The 23,839-nt window shown below is 49.5% G+C and overlaps 1 protein-coding gene across 1 annotated transcript; it reads left to right on the top strand.

Moving 5' to 3' along the window:
• Positions 1-3,264: 3,264 nt before the first annotated feature.
• SYMPK (symplekin scaffold protein) lies at positions 3,265-22,266 on the top strand. The gene is made up of 27 exons (XM_077286358.1): positions 3,265-3,430; positions 6,114-6,211; positions 6,568-6,633; positions 6,703-6,756; positions 6,931-7,004; positions 7,158-7,284; positions 8,948-9,197; positions 9,346-9,516; positions 10,830-11,072; positions 13,550-13,695; positions 13,834-13,984; positions 16,094-16,313; positions 16,389-16,539; positions 17,468-17,694; positions 17,777-17,858; positions 18,139-18,252; positions 18,850-18,997; positions 19,113-19,273; positions 19,360-19,468; positions 19,716-19,816; positions 19,916-20,006; positions 20,370-20,471; positions 20,551-20,738; positions 21,402-21,578; positions 21,664-21,753; positions 21,838-22,005; positions 22,087-22,266. Exons 2-27 carry the CDS (start codon positions 6,137-6,139, stop codon positions 22,204-22,206), a joined length of 3,606 nt encoding a protein of 1,201 aa, XP_077142473.1. The 5' UTR covers positions 3,265-3,430; positions 6,114-6,136; the 3' UTR covers positions 22,207-22,266.
• The last annotated feature ends 1,573 nt before the right edge of the window (positions 22,267-23,839 follow it).

Genomic DNA, 23,839 nt, shown 5'->3' with positions numbered 1-23,839 from the left:
ATTAAAAATTGGTTCCAATCTTTAGCGGACACCATGTCGCCTTTGGAGAGCTCCTGTGTGCCTAAATATTGGAGCTCCCCCACAAGTGACCCCATTTTGGAAACTAGACCCCCCAAGGAACTTATCTAGATGCATAGTGAGCACTTTGAATCCCCAAGTGCTTCACAAATTGATCCGTAAAAATGAAAAAGTACTTTTTTTTCACAAAAAAATTCTTTTAGCCTCAATTTTTTCATTTCCACATGGGCAACAGGATGAAATGGATCCTAAAATGTGTTGGGCAATTTCTCCTGAGTACACCGATACCTCATATGTGGTTACAAACCACTGTTTGGGCACACGGCAGGGCTCGGAAGGGAAGGAGCGCTGCGTAATCCGCACAAAGAATTGACATGCTGCGGAAAATACAACGCAGCGTTCCCGCGCTGTATTTTCCGCACCATGGGCACAGCGGATTTGGTTTTCCATAGGTTTACATGGAACTGTAAACCTGATGGAACACTGCTACGAATCCGCAGCGGCCAATCCACTGCGGATACGCAGCCAAATCCGCACCGTGTGCACATAGCCTAATTCTAAGGCTATGTGCACACGCTGCGGAAAACGCTGCGGATCTGCAGTGTTTCCGCAGCTGCGGGTGCACAGCAGTTTCCCATGAGTTTATAGTTCAATGTAAAGCTATGGGAAACAAAAAACGCTGTGCCCATGCTGCGGAAAAAAATGCCTAACCCTAACCCTAGTTCTAACCCTAACCCTAGTTCTAACCCTAACCCTAGTTCTATCTTTAGTGGGGGAAAAAATAAAAAATATATATTTTCTTGGTTTTGTTGTCCCTACCTATGGGGGTGATAAAGGGGGGGGTTCATTTACTATTTTTTTTATTTTGATCACTGTGAAACCTATCACAGTGATCAAAATGTACATTGAACGAATCTGCCGGCCGGCAGATTCGGCGGGCGCACTGCGAAATGCGCCCGCCATTTTGGAAGATGGCGGCGCCCAGGGAGAAGACGGATGGACACCGGGAGTCTCAGTAAGTATGAAGGGGGGGAGATCAGAGCACAGGGGGGGGGGATCGGAGCACGGGGGGGGGGGGGATCGGAGCACGGGGGGGATCGCAGCACGGGGGGGCGGACAGGAGGACGGGGGAGCGGACAGGAGGACGGAAGAGAGCGGACCACCGAACGGAGGACTGGGGTGTAGATCGGGGGCGGTGGGGGCAGACCAGTATTTCCAGCCATGGCCGATGATATTGCAGCATCGGCCATGGCTGGATTGTAATATTTCACCATTTTCATAGGTGAAATATTACAAATTGCTCTGATTGGCTGTTGCACTTTCAACAGCCAATCAGAGCGATCGTAGCCACGGGGGGGTGAAGCCACCCCCCCTGGGCTAAAGTACCACTCCCCCTGTCCCTGCAGATCGGGTGAAATTGGAGTTAACCCTTTCACCCGATCTGCAGGGACGCGATCATTCTGTGACACAGCATATGCGTCACTGGTCGGATTGGCACCGACTTTCATGACGCATACGCTGTGTCACAGGTCGGGAAGGGGTTAAACTGCATTGAGCCAACTTTTTTATTTTAGGCCTACTAAGTGTGTCTGCGCCACTCCTTACAATCATCCTCCGCTGAACAAACCAATGCCGCCTGTGTACCCCTGTAACCTCTTTTAAACTACATTGAGCCTTTTTTATTTTAGGCCTACTACCTGTGTCTGTCTACGCCACTCAATACAGCTGTCCTCCTCTGAACAAAGCTGAGCTTCAATTTTCAGCCTATATCACATATTAAACTGCATTTGGCATACTTGTTTGGTTGGGCCTTCTAACGGTGTCTGTCGCTGCTTGCTTTTCTCCTCTGAATAAAGCTGAGCTTCAATTTTCAGGCTTTCAGCCTATATGAAATATGAAACTGCATTTGGCCTTCTTGTTTGGTTGGGCCTACTAACGGTGTCTGCCGCTGCTTGTTGTTCTCCACTGAACAAAGCAGTGCCGCCTGTTTACTCCTGTTACCAATTTTGAACTTCATTTGGCCCACTTTATTACTTGGGCCTACTAACTGTGTCTGCCACTCATTACAGTTTTCCTCCACTGAACAAAGCAATGCCGTCTGTTTAGTCCTGTTACCAATTTTAAACTGCATTTAGCCTACTTTATTCTTTGGGCCTATATCTGTGTTTCCTCCTCATCCTGCCCATTGCCCAGCCACTGCTAGATGAGTCTGCTGGTACACTGACCCAGACCACTACATTCCCCTTCCACTCTACACTGCCAGTATCTGACCCTGAAAGTCTGGTTCCCCTTCCCGCATACTATACCACCTTACACAGGGACAAAGAGGAAGGTGCAGATGAAAGTGCAGGTTCCTTCATCAGGTGGGGGGGCATACTCGTTGGCGACGTCACTGGCACAGGGCCCCTCATAGTACGCAAAAGTGTCTCTGCCGGTGGGAGGCGCCCCCACCGTCAAACACACCGCCGTACTTTGAGGGGCCCTGTGCCAGTGCCAATGCGAACGAGTGTGCCCCCCCTGCTTGCTCAGGATCACAGCACTTGCAAAGTTGAAATACTTACCTCTCCCTGCTCCACATCTGTGACGTAGTCCGCGTTTCCTGGGCCCATGAAAATCTTGAGCCAGCCCTACCCCCCCACAACTTTAGCCAAATGACCCCCAATTTTCAATGCCTATTATTATAAGGTAAATTTAGATTGACAAGCTTCAGTGACACGAATTGATGTTTTTGGCATTAAAATGGGCACTGTAGGTGTTTTCCTGGCCTCCACTCTCTGCCGACTATGCTTCCCCATTGACTTGCATTGGGTTTCGTGTTTCAGTCGGCCCCCGACTTTTCGCAATGATCGGCAGATTTCACTCGACCCGACTTTTGAGAAAGTTTCACGAAAACCGACTCGATACTAAAAAAGTAAAAGTCGCTCAACTCTACTGATGACATCACTGGGGATGTAGGTGACACTACTGATGATGTCACCAGAGATGTAGGCGACACTACTACTGACGTCATTAGAGATGTAGGTGGCACGCACTACTGATGATGTCACCGGGGATGTAGGTGACACTACCACAATTTCTCATGTTCTCTTCTTAGTGACATTTCCTCTCCTCTTTCTGCTATTAACCCCTTCCCCCCCCCCCCGGCCGCTGCGATCTTCCCTCCCCTCAGATATCGGCGCCCGGAGCCCGTTATCGCCTCAGCTCTAGGAACAGATCAACGACCGTGACCGCCGCTCCGAGTGCACACAGGAGTGGATACTAGGACCCGTGAGCACCGGAAGCGGAAATAGAAATACGTCACTGGGCAGCGCAACATGGCCGCGCCGGCTGGGAATTGTCGGGAGAAGTGAGAACAACCAGGACGTTACCGGGACTGAGACCGACGAGGGGAGACGAAACGTGCGCACAACCGGTAATAAACCATTGTTGAATAGTAATGGAGGGGCCTGCCCGGTAATATGAGAGCGGGAGAGAAGGGGGCGACAATGCGTCATATCTGTGGTGTTACATAGGACTGCAGGTGACATCTACTACATTATCTGTACTCAGAGGGTTATCACTGTGTTATCTGTGTGTTACATAGGACTGCAGGTGACATCTACTACATTATCTGTACTCAGAGAGTTATCACTGTGTTATCTGTGGTGTTACATAGGACTGCAGGTGACATCTACTACATTATCTGTACTCAGAGTTATCACTGTGTTATCTGTGGTGTTACATAGGACTGCAGGTGACATCTACTACATTATCTGTACTCAGAGAGTTATCACTGTGTTATCTGTGGTGTTACATAGGACTGCAGGTGACATCTACTACATTATCTGTACTCAGAGAGTTATCACTGTGTTATCTGTGGTGTTACATAGGACTGCAGGTGACATCTACTACATTATCTGTACCCAGAGAGTTATCACTGTGTTATCTGTGTTACATAGGACTGCAGGAGACATGTACATTATCTGTACCCAGAGAGTTATCACTGTGCTATCTGTGTTACATAGGACTGCAGGTGACATCTCCATTATCTGTACCCAGAGAGTTATCACTCTGTTATCTGTGGTGTTACATAGGACTGCAGGTGACCTTACTACATTATCTGTACTCAGAGCGTTATCACTCTGTTATCTGTGGTTACATAGGACTGCAGGTGACATTTACTACATTATCTGTACTCAGTTATCACTGTTATCTGTGGTGTTACATAGGACTGCTGGTGACATCTACTCCATTATCTGTACCCAGAGAGTTAGCACCGTGTTATTTGTGGTGTTACATAGGACTGCAAGTGACATCTACTCCATTATCTGTACCCAGAGATATATCACTGTTATCTGTGGTGTTACATAGGACTGCAGGAGACATGTACATTATCTGTACTCAGAGAGTTATCACTGTGCTGTCTGTGTGTTACATAGGACTGCAGGTGACATCTCCATTATCTGTACCCAGAGATATATCACTGTTATCTGTGGTGTTACATAGGACTGCAGGTGACATCTACTACATTATCTGTACCCAGAGAGTTATCACTGTGTTATCTGTGGTGTTACATAGGACTGCAGGTGACATCTACTACATTATCTGTACCCAGAGAGTTATCACTCTGTTATCTGTGGTGTTACATAGGACTGCAGGTGACATCTACTCCATTATCTGTACCCAGAGATATATCACTGTTATCTGTGGTGTTACATAGGACTGCAGGTGACCTTACTACATTATCTGTACTCAGAGCGTTATCACTGTGTTATCTGTGGTGTTACATAGGACTGCTGGTGACATTTACTACATTATCTGTACTCCGTTATCACTGTTATCTGTGGAGTTACATAGGACTGCAGGTGACATCTACTACATTATCTGTACTCGGAGTTATCACTCTGTTATCTGTGGTGTTACATAGGACTGCAGGTGACCTTACTACATTATCTGTACTCAGAGCGTTATCACTGTGTTATCTGTGCATTATCTTTACTCAGGGAGTTATCACTGTTATCTGTTGTGTTACATAGGACTGCAGGTGACATCTACTACATTATCTGTAGTGAGGGAGTTATCACTGTGTTATCTGTGGAGTTACATAGGACTGAAGGTGACATCTACTACATTATCTTTACTCAGGGCGTTATCACTCTGTTATCTGGTGTTACATAGGACTGCAAGTCACATCTACTACATTATCTGTACTCAGGGAGTAAGGGTACCGTCTCACAGTGGCACTTTTGTCGCTACGACGGTACGATCCGTGACGTTCCAGCGATATACATACGATATCGCTGTGTCTGACACGCAGCAGCGATCAGGGACCCCGCTGAGAATTGTACGTCGTAGCAGATCGTTTGGAACTTTCTTTCGTCGCTGGATCTCCCGCTGTCATCGTTGGATCGGTGTGTGAGACACCGATCCAACGATGAATTCGCTTGTAACCAGGGTAAACATCGGGTTACTAAGCTCAGGGCCGCGCTTAGTAAGCCGATGTTTACCCTGGTTACCGTCGTAAATGTAAAAAAAAACAAACAGTACATACTCACATTCCGGTGTCCGTCAGGTCCCTTGCCGTCTGCTTCCCGCACTGACTGACTGCCGGCTGTAAAGTGAAAGCAGATCCCAGCGGTGACGTCACCGCTGTGCTCTGCTTTCACTTTACGGCCGGCAGTCAGTCAGTGCGGGAAGCAGACGGCAAGGGACCTGACGGACACCGGAATGTGAGTATGTACTGTTTTTTTTTTTTTTTACATTTACGACGGTAACCAGGGTAAACATCGGGTTACTAAGCGCGGCCCTGCGCTTAGTAACCCGATGTTTACCCTGGTTACCCGGGGACCTCGGCATCGTTGGTCGCTGGAGAGCTGTCTGTGTGACAGCTCCCCAGGGACCACACAACGACTTACCAACGATCATGGCCAGGTCGTATCGCTGGTCGTGATCGTTGGTAAATCGTTTTGTGAGACGGTACCCTTATCACTGTGTTATCTGTGGTGTTACATAGGACTGCAGGTGACATCTACGTTATCTGTACTCAGTTATCATTGTGTTATCTGTGGTGTTACATAGGACTGCAGGTGACCTCTGCTCCATTGTCTGTATTCTAGACTTGCGTGGCCTCCTCTCCATCATGGCGGTCAGCGTGGCCTACCAGTTTTTCACCCAGGATAATGAGGCCTCTGACAGCGTCTGCACCTCGGAGAAGGTAAGGGTGTGCGGAGAGGGACATTATGGCATCACGTGGTTGGGTTTCTGGTGGTGCGGGGTGTTGGCTCAGTCTGTGGATGCAGCACCGGTGACGGCTGTAGATTTGCGCAGTTCTCGTCTCCTGTACTTTGTGACTTGTTGGAGCTGCTGCTTCTTCAGATGAGACCCCGGCTGAGCCCTTCCTGATACAGCCAGCAGGGGGAGCACCCTTGCCTTCCTGGGCCCCTAGCTGGTGCATTGTTGTAGACCCCTCTCCCATTCTTCTGCTTTTTCTGGGGGATTATTTGGAGATGAGCATCGTGTTCCTGCTCAGTTTTTCAGGTTTCATGTGTTTCGATGTGATCTTGTTTTCAGGTGGTAGAACTGCTGAACATGGCTGCCCTAGCCACCAATGACTCCAAGATCACGATGCTGAAGCAGGTGGGTCCTTCCTCCGCCCGGAGTGGCTGTGCCTGGTCTTCAGAGCTTATGTGTCTCATTTATTTCCAGGTCCAAGAGCTGATCATAAACAAGGAGCCGACGCTGCTGGATAACTTCCTGGATGTAAGTGCTGGGTGGGGGCGGCGGAGGTGTGTGCAGCAGATATGTGTGCGGCGCAGGTGTGTGCAGCGGATATGTGTGTGGCGGAGGTGTGTGCGGCAGAGATGTGTACGGAGCAGGTGTGCGGCGGAGGTGTGTGCGGCGCAGGTTCTGACCCGACGTCTGCCCATTTTGCAGGAGATCATCGCTTTCCAGGCAGACAGATCTGTAGACGTTCGCAAGTTTGTGGTGAATTTCATAGAAGAAGCCTGGTGAGTCTGACACATGTGGTGGGATTCCCTGCTCTAGGGGGGCAGGTGTGGCTTTTGATGGGAGTCGTGCGGTGTCTCCTGGGGGTTCGCTCTTCGGGGGTTGACTCTGCAGGAATTGTCAGTTTGGGTCACCCATGTCTTTTTGCCTGGCAGTAAACTGGATAACGAGCTTCTCGTGAAGCTGATAGCTAATCTGCACATGCTGCTGAAGGATGAGAACGTGAATGTGGTGAAGAAGTCCATCCTAACCATGACCCATCTCTACAAAGTGGCCCTACAGGTCTGTGCTCACTTCCTCCAGGGGGGATGGGGCAGGGTAGAGCCTCCTCAAAGTGATCATATCTCGGTGCCGGCACCATCACAGGGTATCGCAGTGGACCCTGGCAGGGAAGGACACTACCTGGAGATCGGCACTTCTCCAGCTCTGCTGCATCTGTCCTCCATCCCCTGGGACCTGTCTTAAGCTGGAGTTACACTAAACGACTTACCAACGATCACGACCAGCGATACGACCTGGCCGTGATCGTTGGTAAGTCGTTGTGTGGTCGCTGGGGAGCTGTCACACAGACAGCTCTATCCAGCGACCAACGATCAGGGGAACGACTTCGGCATCGTTGAAACTGTCTTCAACGATGCCGAAGTCCCCCTGAAGCACCCGGGTAACCAGGGTAAACATCGGGTTACTAAGTGCAGGGCCGCGCTTAGTAACCCGATATTTACCCTGGTTACCATTGTAAAAGTAAAAAAAAAAAAAAACACTACATACTCACATTCTGATGTCCGTCACGTCCCCCGCCGGCGTCCACAGGGTTAAAACTTCTTTCGGCAGGAGCGCTGCTAATATGCACGCGCTGCTGCCGAGAGCTTCCCTGCACTGAATGTGTCAGCGCCGGCAGTAACAGCGGTGACGTCACCGCTGTGCTCTGCTTTACGGCCGGCGCTGACAGTCAGTGCAGGGAAGTTCTCGGCAGCAGCGCGTGCAGTGCATATTAGCAGCGCCCTTGCCGAAAGCAGTTTTAACCCTGTGGACGCCGGGGGACGTGACAGACATCAGAATGTGAGTATGTACTGTTTTTTTTTTTAACTTTTACAATGGTAACCAGGGTAAATATCCGGTTACTAAGCGCGGCCCTGCGCTTAGTAACCCGATATTTATCCTGGTTACAAGTGAACACATCGCTGGATCGGCGTCACACACGCCGATCCAGCGATGACAGCGGGTGATCAGCGACCAAAAAAAGGTCCTGATCATTCCCATCGACCAACGATCTCCCAGCAGGGGCCTGATCTTTGGTCGCTGTCACACATAACGAGATCGTTAGCGGGATCGTTGCTACGTCACCAAAAGCATGACGTTGCAACGATATCGTTAACGATATCGTTATGTGTGACTCAGCCTTAACTCTTCCCATAAGATAACATACTGAGGTGGCGCCCATCTGTTTCCAGGCTTGCCTTGTTAATTTTGTGCATCGACTCCATTTTTTGGATCAGTTTGCTGTAAAATACTAGTTGGTTAAACCTGACATCCTACTTGGCTCAGTCCTCGTTTTTGTGACGCTCGTTCTCTTATATCTTGGTGACGGCACATAACCCAACGAGTGTGTGTTAGATAAATGAAGACTTAGTAGAAGCCCGGGCGGTGCCCACCACAAGTCTGAGGTTATAGGGGCAGAACGCACATGTATAAATGGTTCATTTAGGAGTGACAGACCCCCTGTGCTGCAGAGCCGGCACTTGTCACCCATGTTTGCGTCTGAGCAGTTTCTTACCAGTTGTTCCCTTGGGTGGTGTCTCAGACGTCATGCAGCCATTTCCTGACCTCAGAGCTGGAGCGTTGCAGGGTTTTAGCTTCATGCTGCTGTTGTACATGGGACTGCGAGTTCATCTGGTGATTGTCTGCAGCGCCTCTCATTTTCTCCATCTTCTCTTGTTCCATACAGTGGGTCGCCCGGTCTCGCCCTACATCGGATCGCCAAGAGTCCTGCTGGGATCTGGTAACTGAAATGGCCATCGACATCCTCCAACTCCTGGAGTCTGACAACGATGGGATCCGCACACATGCCGTGAAGTTTGTGGAGAGTTTGATTGTGACTTTGTCCCCTCGCACCCAAGACAGTGAAATCCCCAAGAGGCAGGAGGGCGACATCAGCCTGGAGCAGATTCCTACAGATCACTCCTACCTGAAGTACAGTAAGTGCTGATATTGCCCTTTACTGTCACAGTCATCGAATCGTCAGGTATCGGGGCTTAGCGACCTGTTCCCTGGGCGGGAAGGCCATGCTGGGTAATGTAGGGATGATTGGCTCCTCGATATCTGCTCGTCCTTTGTTCTCTGTAGATATGTTACGAGATGTCGGGAAACAAGCCCTCAAAGAACTCCTGAAATTCATGGCTCACCCTGCCATCTCCAGCATCAACCTCACTGCTGCACTCGGTTCTTTGGCATCAATCGCTCGTCAGAGACCCATGTTCATGGCGGAAGTCATCCAAGCCTATGAAACCCTACATGGTAAGATATTCAACGTGACGTATGTGTAATACGGGGAGAGGCCGGTGCGGTGCATGTAATACAGGGAGAGGCCGGTGCGGTGCATGTAATACGGGGAGAGGCCGGTGCGGTCCATATAATACAGGGAGAGGCCGGTGCGGTGCATGTAATAAGGGGAGAGGCCGGTGCGGTCCATGTAATACAGGGAGTGGCTGGTGCGGTCCATGTAATACAGGGAGTGGCTGGTGCGGTCCATGTAATACAGGGAGTGGCTGGTGCGGTCCATGTAATACAGGGAGTGGCTGGTGCGGTGCATGTAATGCTGGGAGAGGCCGGTGCGGTGCATGTAATGCGGGGGGAGGCCGGTGCGGTGCATGTAATGCGGGGGGAGGCTAGTGCGGTGCATGTAATGCGGGGGGAGGCTGGTGCGGTGCATGTAATGCGGGGGGAGGCTGGTGCGGTGCATGTAATGCGGGGGGAGGCTGGTGCGGTGCATGTAATGCGGGGGGGGGAGGCTGGTGCGGTGCATGTAATGCGGGGGAGGCTGGTGCGGTGCATGTAATGCGGGGGGGGGGGGAGGCTGGTGCGGTGCATGTAATGCGGGGAGAGGGCGGTGCATGTAATACGGGGAGAGGCCGGTGCGGCGCATGTAATGTGGGGAGAGGCCGGTGCGGCGCATGCAGCACGGGTGGGATAGAACAGTATATGTGGGCAGGTTGGAAGCAGTTCAGTGGAGGCCGGGGGGGCGGTGCAGTACAGTGGTGGGGTGGTGGCACAGTATATGAGGGCAGGTGGGGGCCGGTGCAGTACAGGGGTGTGGTGGTGGCACAGTATATGAAGGCAGGTTGGGGGCCGGTGCAGTACAGTGGTGGGGTGGTGGCACAGTATATGAGGGCAGGTGGGGGCCGGTGCAGTACAGAGGTGGGGTGGTGGCACAGTATATGAGGGCAGGTGGGGGCCGGTGCAGTACAGAGGTGGGATGGTGGCACAGTATATGAGGGCAGGTTGGGGGCCGGTGCAGTACAGTGGTGGGGTGGTGGCACAGTGTATGAGGGCAGGCGGGGGTCGGTGCAGTACAGTGGTGGGGTGGTGGCACAGTATATGAGGGCAGGTTGGGGGCCAGTGCAGTACAGTGGTGGGGTGGTGGCACAGTATATGAGGGCAGGTTGGGGGTCGGTGCAGTACAGTGGTGGCACAGTATATGAGGGCAGGTTGATGCAGGCAGGTGGAGGCGGATCGTCCTGTAGTTTTCCTTGTCTCCACACAGTAAATGTGACATTTTCTTGCCTTCTTTGTCGTTTCTTTTTCTTCTGACTTTTTTTTTCCTCTTGCAGCAAACTTACCTCCAACTCTGGCCAAATCTCAAGTGAGCAGCGTTAGGAAAAACCTGAAGTTACAGCTGCTCAACGTGCTGCGGCACCCGTCGTCTCTTGAATATCAGGGGCCAATTAGCACCCTGCTAATGGATCTGGGGACCGGACAGGCAGAGATTACTCGCCACCTGCCACCACCCAGGGAACTTAACCGCAAGAGGACCAGAGAGGGCGGCGAAGGAGGCCAGAAGAAGAGCCGAACAGGTAAGGTGATGGCAGGTAATGGGTTACAGTGACGCTACATCATACTGGTGGAAACCATTGGTACCAGTCCTATGATTGAAGACGTTCTTTAATCCTAGAGGAACAGTACCGTGGAATTGTGGTTACCAGAGGGATCGGTAGCAGCAGTGAATGATGGGCAGCAGATGAAAAGACAAACGTTAGGGGCAGAAAACTTGTGGCTCAGTTATATTGTTACTTTTCTGACGATTAAGAAAAGGGGTGAGATGGAGAATAACAATAAGAATATACAATGATCAGCCATAACATAAAAACCACCAATAAGTGAGGTGAATGACATTGATTATCTGGTGACAGCAGCGCATGTGAAGGACAAGATGCATACTATAATACTGCTCCTCTGTGCAAGAATATAAGTACTATAATACTGCTCCTATGTACAAGAATATAACTACCATAATACTGCCCCTATGTACAAGAATATATATATATATAATTGTCTAAGGGGTACTAACGTCTTTCTGTTGGCAACTTCCGTCACGGATATTCATTCGCTGATTGGTCTCGCCAGCTGCCTGTCATGGCTGCCGCGACCAATCAGCGACGGGCAGAGTCCGATTAGTCCCTCCCTACTCCCCTGCAGTCACTGCCCGGCGCCCGCTCCATACTCCCCGAAGTCACGGCTCACTCAGGGTTAATGCCAGCGTTAACGGACCGCGTTATGCCGCGGGTAACTCACTCCGTTACCGCCGCTATTAACCCTGTGTGACCAAGTTTTTACTATTGAGGCTGCCTATGCAGCCTCAATAGTAAAAACATCTAATGTTAAAAAAATTATTAAAAAAATAACAAATCATTATATACACACCTTCCGCCGCCTTTCTGACGCTCCGGTGATCGGTCCATGCAAGCGGCAGGTTCCGGTGCTAAGGTTGGTGTGCGACAAGGACCTGCCATGACGTCACAGTCATGTGACCTCGACGTCATCACAGGGCCTGCGCGAGAAGAACCTGCCATGACGTCAGTCATGTGACCGCGACGTCACCGCAAGCCCTGCGCGAGAAGGACCTGCCGTGACGGTCATGTGACCGCGACGTCATCACACCCTCGGACCGGAAGCTGCCGCCTGAACCGAACACAGGCGACAGAACTACAAGGGGCCCCTCGGAAGGTGAGTATATGTTTATTTTTTAACCTGTGACATACGTGGCTCGGCAATATACTACGTGGCTCTGTGCTATATACTACGTGGCTCTGTGCTGTATACTACGTCACTGGGCAATATACTACGTGGCTGGGTAATATACTACGTGGCTGGGCAATATACTACGTCCTGGGCAATATACTACGTCACTGGGCAATATACTACGTCACTGGACAATATACTACTTGGCTCTGTGCTGTATACTACGTCGCTGTGCAATATACTACGTGGCTCTGTGCTGTATACTACGTACAAGAATATAACTACTATAATACTTCTCCTATGTACAAGAATATAACTACTGTAATACTTGCCCCTATGTACAAGAATATAACTACTATAATACTGCCCCTATATACAAGAATATAACTACTATAATGCTGCCCCTATGTACAAGAATATAACTACTATAATACTGCTCCTATGTACAAGAATATAATTACTGTAATACTGGCCCCTATGTACAAGACTATAACTACTATAATACTGCCCCTATGTACAAGACTATAACTACTATAATACTGCCCCTATGTACAAGAATATAACTACTACTATAATACTGCTCCTATGTACAAGAATATAACTACTATAATACTGCCCCTATGTACAAGAATATAACTACTATAATACTGCCCCTATGTACAAGAAAATAACTACTATAATACTGTCCCTATGTACAAGAATATAACTACTACTATAATACTGCTCCTATGTACAAGAATATAACTACTATAATACTGCCCCTATGTACAAGAATATAACTACTATAATACTGCCCCTATGTACAAGAAAATAACTACTATAATACTGCCCCTATGTACAAGAATATAACTACTATAATACTGTCCCTATGTACAAGAATATAACTACTATAATACTGCTCCTATGTACAAGAATATAACTTCTATAATACTGCCCCTATGTACAAGAATATAACTTCTATAATACTGCCCCTATGTACAAGAATATAACTACTATAATACTGCTCCTATGTACAAGAATATAACTACTATAATACTGCCCCTATGTACAAGAATATAAATACTATAATACTGCCCCTATGTACAAGAATATAAATACTATAATACTGCTCCCTATGTACAAGAATATAACTACTATAATACTGCTCCTATGTACAAGAATATAACTAATCTAATACTGCCCCTATGTTAGAATAGCTATAACGTTATCGTATAGGACTTTCACTTTCCCTTTTCTCATTTCTCGTGCTTTGTGTAGCTTATTTTCCCACCAGATTAATGTAATGTGATATAATGGCGCCGGTCTCTTACAGATGCCCCCTTGGCAGATGATGATGATGAAAAGGACCCCGTCCCGCACACCTCCTTACCCCCTGCTGCCCCCAACACCATGTCTGCCACTGACATCACTGCAGATTTCCTGCGTCCGTTACTTACTCCAGAAAGTGTGGCCAATCTGGTAAGTGAGCAGTTTTGAGTTTTTGCTTTTTTATATCTTGCTGATAGTTTCTTGTGTGCAGTCATCCTTATTGTTCTCATGTCCTGGCTTCCACCTGCCGTGTCTGAGCTAATCCTGAACTGTCCGCCTTGTCTTCAGGTCCTCATCAGTATGGTCTACCTGCCAGATACGATGCCCGCCTCCTTCCAGTCCACTTACACCCCAGTGGAGTCTGCCGGAACAGACGCTCAGATTCGGCACCTTGCCCGTCTCATGGCTACACAGATGACAGCTGCTGGAATTGGACCTGGTAAACTGGCGGGAACTGATGGCGGGGGGAACTGGCTGATGTAGTGGGGGCTGGGAGGTTACAATGTGCCAACCTGCAGGGACGTCCCGACACTCCACACTTCCACTTTGTGTTACAGTACTGTGCAGAAGTGTTAGGCTACGTTCACATTTGGGTTGTGCGCCGCAGCGTCGGCGACGCAACGCACAACGCAAACAAAAACGCAGCAAAACGCACGCTAAAACGGTGCGTTATGCGACGCATGCGTCCTTTTTGGCCGAAAGTTGGACGCAAAAAAAATGCAACTTGTTGCGTTCTCTGCGCCCAACGCTTGCGGCCATGCGTCGCAAAACGCAGCACAGCGCATGTCCATGCACCCCCATGTTAAATATAGGGGTGCATGACGCATGCGGCGACGCTGCGTCGCACAACGCTAATGTGAACTTAGCCTTAGGCTGGTGTGTAATAAATGCTGCACAGTAACTTGCGTCATACATGGAAGCCACAACAAATTATTATCAGCCAGAAATAGGCCCGGTGCTGTCTGTGTATGCTTAGTGGTGCTGACAGGAGCAGCGGACATGTCTCACACCATTTGCGCTTTCCAACATTCCGTATTTTTCGTTTTATAAGACACTCCCCAAATTTTGAGGAAAAAAAGAAGAAAAAATATTTTTTAATAACATGGTGGTGCTTCTTATAACCCTTGCATCTTATTGCTTACCGGGGGTGGTGGCTGCGGTGAAGTGGGGTCCCAGGATCGCTACTGGTGGAGGCAGGAGTGGGGTGATGCTGCAGGCCGCAGGCAGGGATGAGGTGTTCGGATGTGCGGCGCGCTGCTGCGGGGGGTCTTGTGCTGCTGCGGGGGGTTCTTGTGCTGCTCCTGGGTGTCTCCGGGTACCTGGCTGCTGCTGCGGGTGTCTCCTGTGCCCAGCGGTGCTGCGTAGGGATCCGGCGCTGCCCAGGGCTCTGCTGACATTTTGCGACAGGCCAGAGCCCTGGTACTTCCACAGTTCCATATGCTGTGGTGTCCAGGAATATGGCCGCCGCCGGGGGCGGCGCATGCGCAGATGGTGATCTCGGGACCAAGATCTCGAGAGATTAGATCTCAGGCAGCGCCGACCAGCAACTGTCGGACATCCTTTATGCTGCCACGAACTGCGCCTGTGCAAGTGACACTGCCGCGGTGCCTTATGGGATTCGGGGACAGCGGCCGGAAGTCCCAACTGGCAATTATTATATAGGATTAACAAAATGCTAAATGAATGAAGGAAAGAGAAAGGTAAATCCCATCAGTATCTGGTGACCGCTCGCCGCCTCCGTCATCCGTATCTGGTGACCGCCCGTCCCCTACGTCATCAGTATCTGGTGACCGCCCGTACCCTACATCATCAGTAATAACAGAGTTGTTAAACACATTATCCATGCAACAATGAAAATTCCACAATCTATGTGCCAAACAATGTCTAGCATGAATATATATCTCTCTCACAGGACATCAGTTCGGGAAACTGCCACTAGTACAAATAATAACCTCACAACAATACAGTCGAGAATCCCATAAAAAGTGAAAATTTATTAAATATTCATTAAAATACAATAATGCAATACAGAACAGGTAAACGGATGACAGAGGGAAACAAAATGGAGCACTATATGGTGGTACAATAAACCAAAGGACTCATGTCCACCTCACTGCAGCATAAATACTATCATTGTTATAAAGGGCCCATGGCCATATATCAACTGGGATCAGTGTCCACAAAATCATAGATAACCATATCAAACAACATGGCCAGAAACACCCATATGCACATATAACTACCTGGTGATGATGCAGTGAGCGGTCCAGAGTCCACCCCGACGCGCGTTTCGGAGCGCTAAACTCCTTCCTCAGGGGGCACCACCTACATCATCAGTATCTGGTGACCGCCCGTCGCCTCCGTCATCAGTATCTGGTGACCGCCCATCAACTCCGTCATCAGTATCTGCTGTGTGCCCGTCGCCTCCGTCACTACTTCTCATCACTTGTACACAGGTTACATTTTGTAGCCCCCCGCCCCGACTAGCAGCCGATTCCTAGACTGGACCCTTCTGCCCCCCGCTCACGCTTTCTTTGTCCTTCTGTAGGTGTGGAAAAGGAAAAGACTCAGGAATCTGCAGTGGAATTGGTGGAGGAGGAAAGTATGAAACCAGAAGGGTTAATTATCAAAAGAAGAGTCTCCTCCCTGCTCACCCAGGGCCAGGCCATCTCCGTGGTGGGCTACCAGGCAAACAGTGTCACTGGTAACTTAGGAGCCCCACTTGCCAAAAAAAGACCGGAGCCCATCCTGCCGGGAGCGCAGCTCAAGTGAGAAGACGCTGGTCGGAGACTGTGCACCTTGCCGTACAGTATTTGCCATATTAACTGCTTATTTCCTTGCAGGGCGGCTGGAGCCATCGGACGTAAGAAGATCTTCAAACTGAAGGAAGTCTTGGAGCCGTTGACTGAGTCTCAAGTCAATGACCTAAAGCTGACTGCAGTGCACAGGATATTACAGGCAGAGCGCAGTGTGGGGGGCAGCGGGGCCGCTCAGGTAAAAGGCTTTTCCTATTCTTCTTTTTCCTCTGTCCTTTTGGATTTTTTGCTTTATCTTATTGGCTGTACACATATTCGCACTGTTATTGTACCTTTGCTTTGTAAATGCAAAATTAAACAATTTCCATAATTTCTTCCATAATGTCTTCTGAAACTGGTTTAGCAGCACACTGCCTGCCTTGTTCACATCCAGCCTGTATTTCTGACAGGGAAAGGTCCGAAGGAGATCATATCTAGCATGTATTACTGGAAGAGACAGATCAATTGGAGATCACATGCAGCATGTATTTCTGGGAGGGACAGATTAATGGGGGATCACATCCAACGTGTATTACTGGGAAGGCGAGATCAATGGGAGATCACATCCAGCATGGATTACTGGGAGGATGGGATCAATGGGAGATCACATTCAACATGCATTTCTGGGAGGATTAGATCAATGGGAGATCATATCCAGCATGTATTACTGGGATGGCGAGGTCAATGGGAGATCATATCACACATGTATTACTGGGATGGCGGGGTCAATGGTAGATCACATCCAGCATGAATTACAGGGGTGGCGAGGTCAATGGTAGATCACATCCAGCATGTATTACTGGGAGGGACAGATTAATGGGCGATCACATCCAGCATGTATTACTGGGAGGGACAGATCAATGGGCAATCACATCCAGCATGTATTACTGGGATGGACAGATCCATTGGCGATCACATCCAGCATGTATTACTGGGAGGGACGGGTACACTGGAGATCACACGGAGGGCTCCACAGAATATCAGTATAAAACTATGTGCCGGATGCCACATATCAGGTTTGAGATTCATTGAGGAATGAAGATTGAACCTTAGTTTACCTCTGACATCAGGCAGCCATTGTTTCCATGCCAGAAGCGTCCATTGCCTTTAATCTCTCTTCTTTACAGATGCGGGTGAAGGTTCTGGCGCGATTGGTGACCCTGTTCGACACTTCACTGAAGGCTGAGGTCTTGAGCCACTTTCTCATGGACCCTCGTGGACGTCTGGACCTGGCTCTGGCTTGGCTCTTCCAGGAGTATTGTGAATATCAGTCCGGGGCAGGAGAAGAGGGATATCAGGAGTGTCTGATTGGGATTCTGACAGGACTGCAGGAGCGGCCAGACCAGAGGGACGGGTCAGTGCCGGGCGATGCCGGCTCCAGGACACAATGTTCTCGTGTTGTCATTCTGACATTGTGGTGTTTTCCATCCTGTTAGGGTCTTCACAAAAGTTGTCCTGGAGGCTCCGCTGCTCACAGACTCTGCGCTGGACGTCGTCCGTAAATACTGCGAGGACGAGGTACTGCCCTGCCGGGGCCACATTAACCCCCAACCATTAATTTTGTCTATGAAGGGAATGTGATTTATGAGGTCCGGTGATGGGTAAAATATAATGGGGTCAGAAAGCAGATTTATATGACTGAGTGGGATTATTCTCATGAAGTAGAATCCCCCTATATAACCCAGTCATATTATACAGCCTGAAATAAGTAATCCCTGTGCAGCCAGTATCTTTCTTCAGTGGTATCCTTTAGGAGGATTTCCTCAGCTGGTCTTGATTCTCTTTGCTTCCTTCCCAGGGTCGCAGTTACCTGGGAATGTCCACGCTGAGAGATCTCATCTTAACTCGCCCAGCTCGGCAGTTCCAGTATTTGCATTTACTTCTGGACTTGAGTTCCAACGAGAAGGACAAGGTACAGTTTCCTCTGCGCTGCTGCTGTGCTCCTCCTCTGCGCTGCTCCTCCTCTGCACTGCTCCTCACACTCCCCTCTGCGCTGCTGCCCCTCGCTCTCCCACTCTGTGCTGCTGCTTCTCGCGCTCCTCTACGTTGCTCCCCGCGCTCCCTCTCTGCGCTGCTCCCCCTCTGCGTTGCTCCCCGCGCTCCCCCTTTGCGCTGCTCTCCGCGCTCCCCCTTTGCGTTGCTCCCCGCGCTCCCTCTCTGCCCTGCTCCCCCTCTGCGCTCCCCCTCTGCGCTGCTCCCCGCGCTCCTCCTCTGCGCTGCTCCTCCTCTGCGCTGCTCCTCGCGCTCCCCCTCTGCGCTGCTCCTCGCGCTCCCCCTCTGCGCTGCTCCCCGCGCTCCCCCTCTGCGCTGCTCCTCCGCTGCGCTGTTCCCCGCGCTCCCCCTCTGCGCTGCTCCCCGCGCTCCCCCTCTGCGCTGCTCCCCGCGCTCCCCCTCTGCGCTGTTCCCCGCGCTCCCCCTCTGCGCTGCTCCCCGCACTCCTCCTCTATGTACCTCTGCGCCGCTGCACGCTCCTCTGCCCTGACGTTTTCCTTATTGCTGTGTTTCTCAGGTCCGCCAGCAGGCGCTGCTCCTCATCAAACATATGTATGAAAAGGAGAGTCTCCGCCAATACATAGAGAAGTTTGCGCTGAATTACCTGCAGCTGCTCGTCCATCCAAACCCCCCATCCGTGCTCTTCGGGGCAGATAAGGACACAGGTATGGAAGGGTCAATGTGGTAGTCACATGCTGATGTGGGTGGGTCGGGGAGGATTCTACTGGCCATGAAATGTAAACCTGACACTTCGGTTCAGCTCGTTCTTGTTGTTTTTAGAGGTGGCTGCACCCTGGACGGAGGACACGGTGAAGCACTGTCTGTACCTGTACCTGGCCTTACTTCCGCAGAACCACAAGCTGATCCATGAGCTGGCATCAGTCTACACCGAGGCCACCGCAGACATAAAGCGGACTGTGCTGCGCGTCATCGAGACCCCGGTGAGACATTACAAACCCTAAAGGCATAAACCTGAGAGCGGCGGGGGGGACAGAGCATTGCTCCTGACTCTGCTACTTTCCTGCAGATCCGTGGCATGGGCATGAACTCCCCCGAGCTGCTCTTGCTGGTGGAGAATTGCCCCAAGGGGGCAGAAACCCTGGTGACTCGTTGCCTGCACATCCTGACTGATAAAGGTTTGTCCCAGACGTCCCGAGAGATGGTGGATGCTGGAGGGGACATGTCTGTGTGTAGCATATACCCTGCACCTACATAAACTGTCTAAAATTGTAGGAAATGCATCATCCAAAGAGACCTTTCTTAGATTGTCTACTCTTGGATTCATGGTGACTTCGCCCCCTTATTTACAACATTCAGACTGGGGTCACCGCTGTCTGGACTTTGTAGTGATAATTTCAGTAATCGCGCCCATCCTCCTTTTAGTTCCGCCCTCCCCCGAACTTGTGAAACGCGTCCGGGATCTGTATCAGAAGCGTCTCCCAGATGTCCGATTCCTGATCCCGGTGCTTAACGGTCTGGACAAGGTAAGATGGGGTCTGACCCACTGTGGACCACTGGTGTGGTTATATGGTCTGTATGGGGGAGGATGGAGACCTCTTTACTGTGCACGTTCTGTCTTGTAGAAAGAGGTAATTCAGGCTTTACCCAAACTCATCAAGCTCAACCCAATTGTCGTGAAAGAGGTGTTCAATCGACTACTGGGAACGCAACACGGTGAGTGAGGGATGGGTTCGGAAAGGTTGGTTGTCCTTACAACGTGGGGCAGGGATGGGGTCAGAAATCTTAGATGTCCTGTGTGATGCGGGGGCAGGGATGGGGCCAGAAAGGTTAGATGTCCTGTGCGATGCTGGGCAGGGATGGGGTTAGATGTCCTGTGTGACACAGGGACGGGGTCAGATGCGGGGGCAGAGATGGGGTGAGACACCGAGGGGCAGAGATGGGGTGAGACACCGAGGGGCAGGGATGGGGTCAGACACGGGGGCAAGGATGGTGCCTGTTTTGACTTTCCTGTATTTGATGCCGAGTCCGCTTGTGCAAGAGAACATGAAATTATCAGCTTCTTTGTGCCTTTCCTAGGAGATGGGAGCAGCACCATTTCTCCTCTGACTCCTGGAGACCTGCTGGTCGCTCTTCATAACATCGATTCCAGTAAATGTGACATGAAATCTGTCATTAAAGGTAATTCTTCATTTTCCATGAATTCTGGGATTTCTTCATTTTCCTTCTCTGTGTAAACCTCCATCTTGTTCCCCTGCAGCCATTAACCTGTGTTTCTCTGCGCGCTCGGTGTACACGTCTGAAGTGCTGGCTGTGGTTCTGCAGCAGCTGATGGACACCACTCCGCTGCCCATGCTTCTCATGAGGACGGTTATCCAGGCCCTGGGCATGTACCCCAGATTAGGGGGCTTCATTATGAACATCCTCACCCGACTCATCTACAAGCAGGTAAGAGCGGCCTGGATGACCGGTTGGATTGGATATTTAGAGGAGCCATTAATCCAGAATGAGCAAGTTTACACAAGCCGATAAGTGACATACTTGTTCATTGGGTGACTGGATAGTTCTCGGCAGCACAGTGTCCTGTGAATGTGCTGCTGATAATGATGGTATTCTATGGTCATGTGAACTAACCATTGTTCTGGTCACATAGCATTGATGGCTGTGGTTGGCAAGTGCAATTGTCCATCAGCTCATTGTATGTTTTCACTGTCGGGCTTTGTAAGGGTCACATTTGGCTTTCACCCTTTAATCTCCCCTGCAGGGGCACTGGGATTGTATCTGCGGAGTAGACACTCTACCAGCAAGTATTGGTTGCTGGTCCCAGCTGACTGGTGCCTGGTCAGTGACAGGAGCCAAATTATCTGGCCCTTCGGGCTCCCTACAATCCTGGCTGGATGGCACCAGCCCGATGAGGTGGCATTTGATAACCAGTCCCTTCCTGTACCAGCCCCAATTGAGAAGCCATTATTCTAGCATCAGGACACAGATTTTTTTGGAGTTTTTTTTTCTCACTCTCCAATAAACTCATGCTGACAACCGCTGCACTGACCACTCCGACCCTCCGCTCATCTAGTGTCTAACCTTCATGCTCTTTTCTCTTGGTTCTAGGTCTGGAAGTATCCGAAGGTTTGGGAGGGCTTCATAAAATGCTGCCAAAGAACCAAACCGCAGTCGTTCAGTGTCCTCCTCCAGCTCCCCCCTCCACAGCTGCAGTCCGTCCTCCAGACGTCCCCCGATCTCCGCGATCCTCTGCTGGCCCATGTTCGGACTTTTACAGCAAACCAGGTGAGTGATGAAACCCATTAGCCAGTGCACGGCCCAATGTTCCCTTGTGCAGACTGATCGAGGTATTGATTCTCCTGCCTTTTAGCTGGCCCATGTCCCTCATACAATCATGGCAATTCTGGAAGCTGAATCCAGAACGGACACTGAACCGGATGATATCGCCCAAACAGATGAGGTCAGTAGTCGGAGCCTCTGTGTTGTTGGTGATGACTCGATGCCGGACCTGATGCAATTTTCTTTTTTTTTTGGCTGAATTAAGGCAACAGAGATTCCATCTCGCAACCTCATCGCCCATCATTTAGCCCAAGAAAAATCCCTGAAGCGGCACGTTCTAGAGGAGCAGAAAGCACAAAGTGCCCCAGTGCTGGAGGAGGAAGCAGAGATGGATTTCCCCATCCTTCTGCTGGATGATGAAGAGGAGGAGATGGTTTGTGTGGGGTTATAACATCATCTGTTCATTTAGTTTCTGATTGCGCTTCAATTAAATTGGATTTGTTTTTGTCCTCAGAAAAATCCAGGAAAAGAGTCTCCTCAAAAAGAAGAAAGTGAGTCAGCACTGGACACCATAACGCAATCTCCACACTCCGAGGAGCCGATGGAAGAAGGACTAGATCAAAGAGAAGATTAGATCGTTCCCCCCATCGCAACATTGTAGTCACCGACAAATAAATGTGTGTTGTTGTGTTAAGTTGGAGTTGTCAGTGGGCGAGAAGGATGTAACTTCCACAGGACCCTTGTTTAATAGAGAACAACAGTGGGTCCCCATTATTACCTATCCAGTAGATAAAGTCTTTAGTGTTAAATACCCCTATAACGGCTCATGGATCCCCAGGTGAAGGCAACTGTTTGATTCTTCTGTTATAGGGTTAGTTATCCTGTACGTTCATGACTATATGGAGTTTAGGAGGATCCTATAGATATACCTGACAAGTTATCAATATCAGAGGGGTGCGGCTCTGACACCCCAATGATATGTTACAAAACAACCACAGTACCCCGGTGAATGGACAATATAGGCGGCAGCACTTAGTTAATCAATTAAAATGCCTTTATTAAAGGCAACCTGTCACCTGAATTTGGTGGGACCGGTTTTGGGTCATATGGGCGGGGTTTTCGGGTGTTTGATTCACCCTTTCCTTACCCGCTGGCTGCATGCTGGACGCAATATTGGATTGAAGTTCATGCTGTGTCCTCCGGAGTACACGCCAGCGCAAGGCAATATTGCCTTGCGCAGGTATGTACTCCGGAGGACAGAAAATGAACTTCAATCCAATATTGCGGCCAGCATGCAGCCAGCGGGTAAGGAAAGGGTGAATCAAACACCCCAAAACCCCGCCCATATGACTCAAAACCGATCCTGCCAAACTCAGGTGACAGGTTCCCTTTAAGATGGCACATAATGGTATCATACCAAAAGAATGCTTACATTAGGACATGCATAATATAATAATCACAGCATATATATGTTACAAAAAGTGTCTACAGTAGTAGAAAATAATATATTGATAACATACAAAGAAATATTTTAAAGGTTTTTATTATATAAAAAAGCCCCTCTCTTTGAGCATAAGAGGAATAAAAACCAACAAAGAAAAAAATCCTTTATATAGGTTATATCCAGAGCCAAAAGGCCATAGAATACGCCTATACATACATCATTGTGTGGTGTATGGAGAAAAAAAAAACCCTAAAGAATACATATAATTAAATGCATACAATTATAATCAAAGAAATGCAATGTGCAAACTATGACTCATAAGGTGCACATAAGTGTCTAAAGTGCAAAAAAAGGGGGAAATATTGAAGTGAAGAAAGAAGAACACTTGTCCTAAATATAGTGCAACACATCAAGTGTAATAAGGACACCTATGTAAACCTTTGGAGAAAAAAAAAAAAAGGGGTCTATACCTTTTAAATCTGCCAGTCCAAATGTAGCGCATACCCCGACGCGCGTTCCTCCATCAGGGGTTGTGGAAAGGGTCTGCAATGTCCAGATATCTGCGGCTGCTACATATTGTACTTGGCATCCGGCCGGAGTTTATAGCAGCCGATTGTTGTCGAACCCCTACTGAGTTGGCCAGTGCTACAACCAGATTATCAACATATTGCAACTAGACAACCCTCTCAGGCTGGTGCAACATACCGTAAGTCACGAACCAAAACCATTTCTTTCTCGCTTCATTGGGGGACACAGGTAACCATGGGTGTATGCTGCTGTCACTAGGAGGCTGACACTATGCAAATAAAGAAGAAGTAACTCC

Source organism: Ranitomeya variabilis, chromosome 2 (assembly GCF_051348905.1).
Source record: "Ranitomeya variabilis isolate aRanVar5 chromosome 2, aRanVar5.hap1, whole genome shotgun sequence".
Classification (NCBI taxonomy): Eukaryota; Metazoa; Chordata; class Amphibia; order Anura; family Dendrobatidae; genus Ranitomeya; species Ranitomeya variabilis.
Note: the sequence above shows the minus strand (reverse complement) of the source record. Positions and strands in the feature narration are given on the sequence as shown.

Coding starts and splice junctions, on each gene's coding strand:
- SYMPK (XM_077286358.1), top strand. CDS start 6,137: ATGGCGGTCAGCGTGGCCTACCAGTTTTTCACCCAGGATAATGAGGCC. Junction 18,998..19,112: donor CGGGGCAGATAAGGACACAG/GTATGGAAGGGT, acceptor TGTTGTTTTTAG/AGGTGGCTGCACCCTGGACG. Junction 21,579..21,663: donor GGACTTTTACAGCAAACCAG/GTGAGTGATGAA, acceptor CCTGCCTTTTAG/CTGGCCCATGTCCCTCATAC.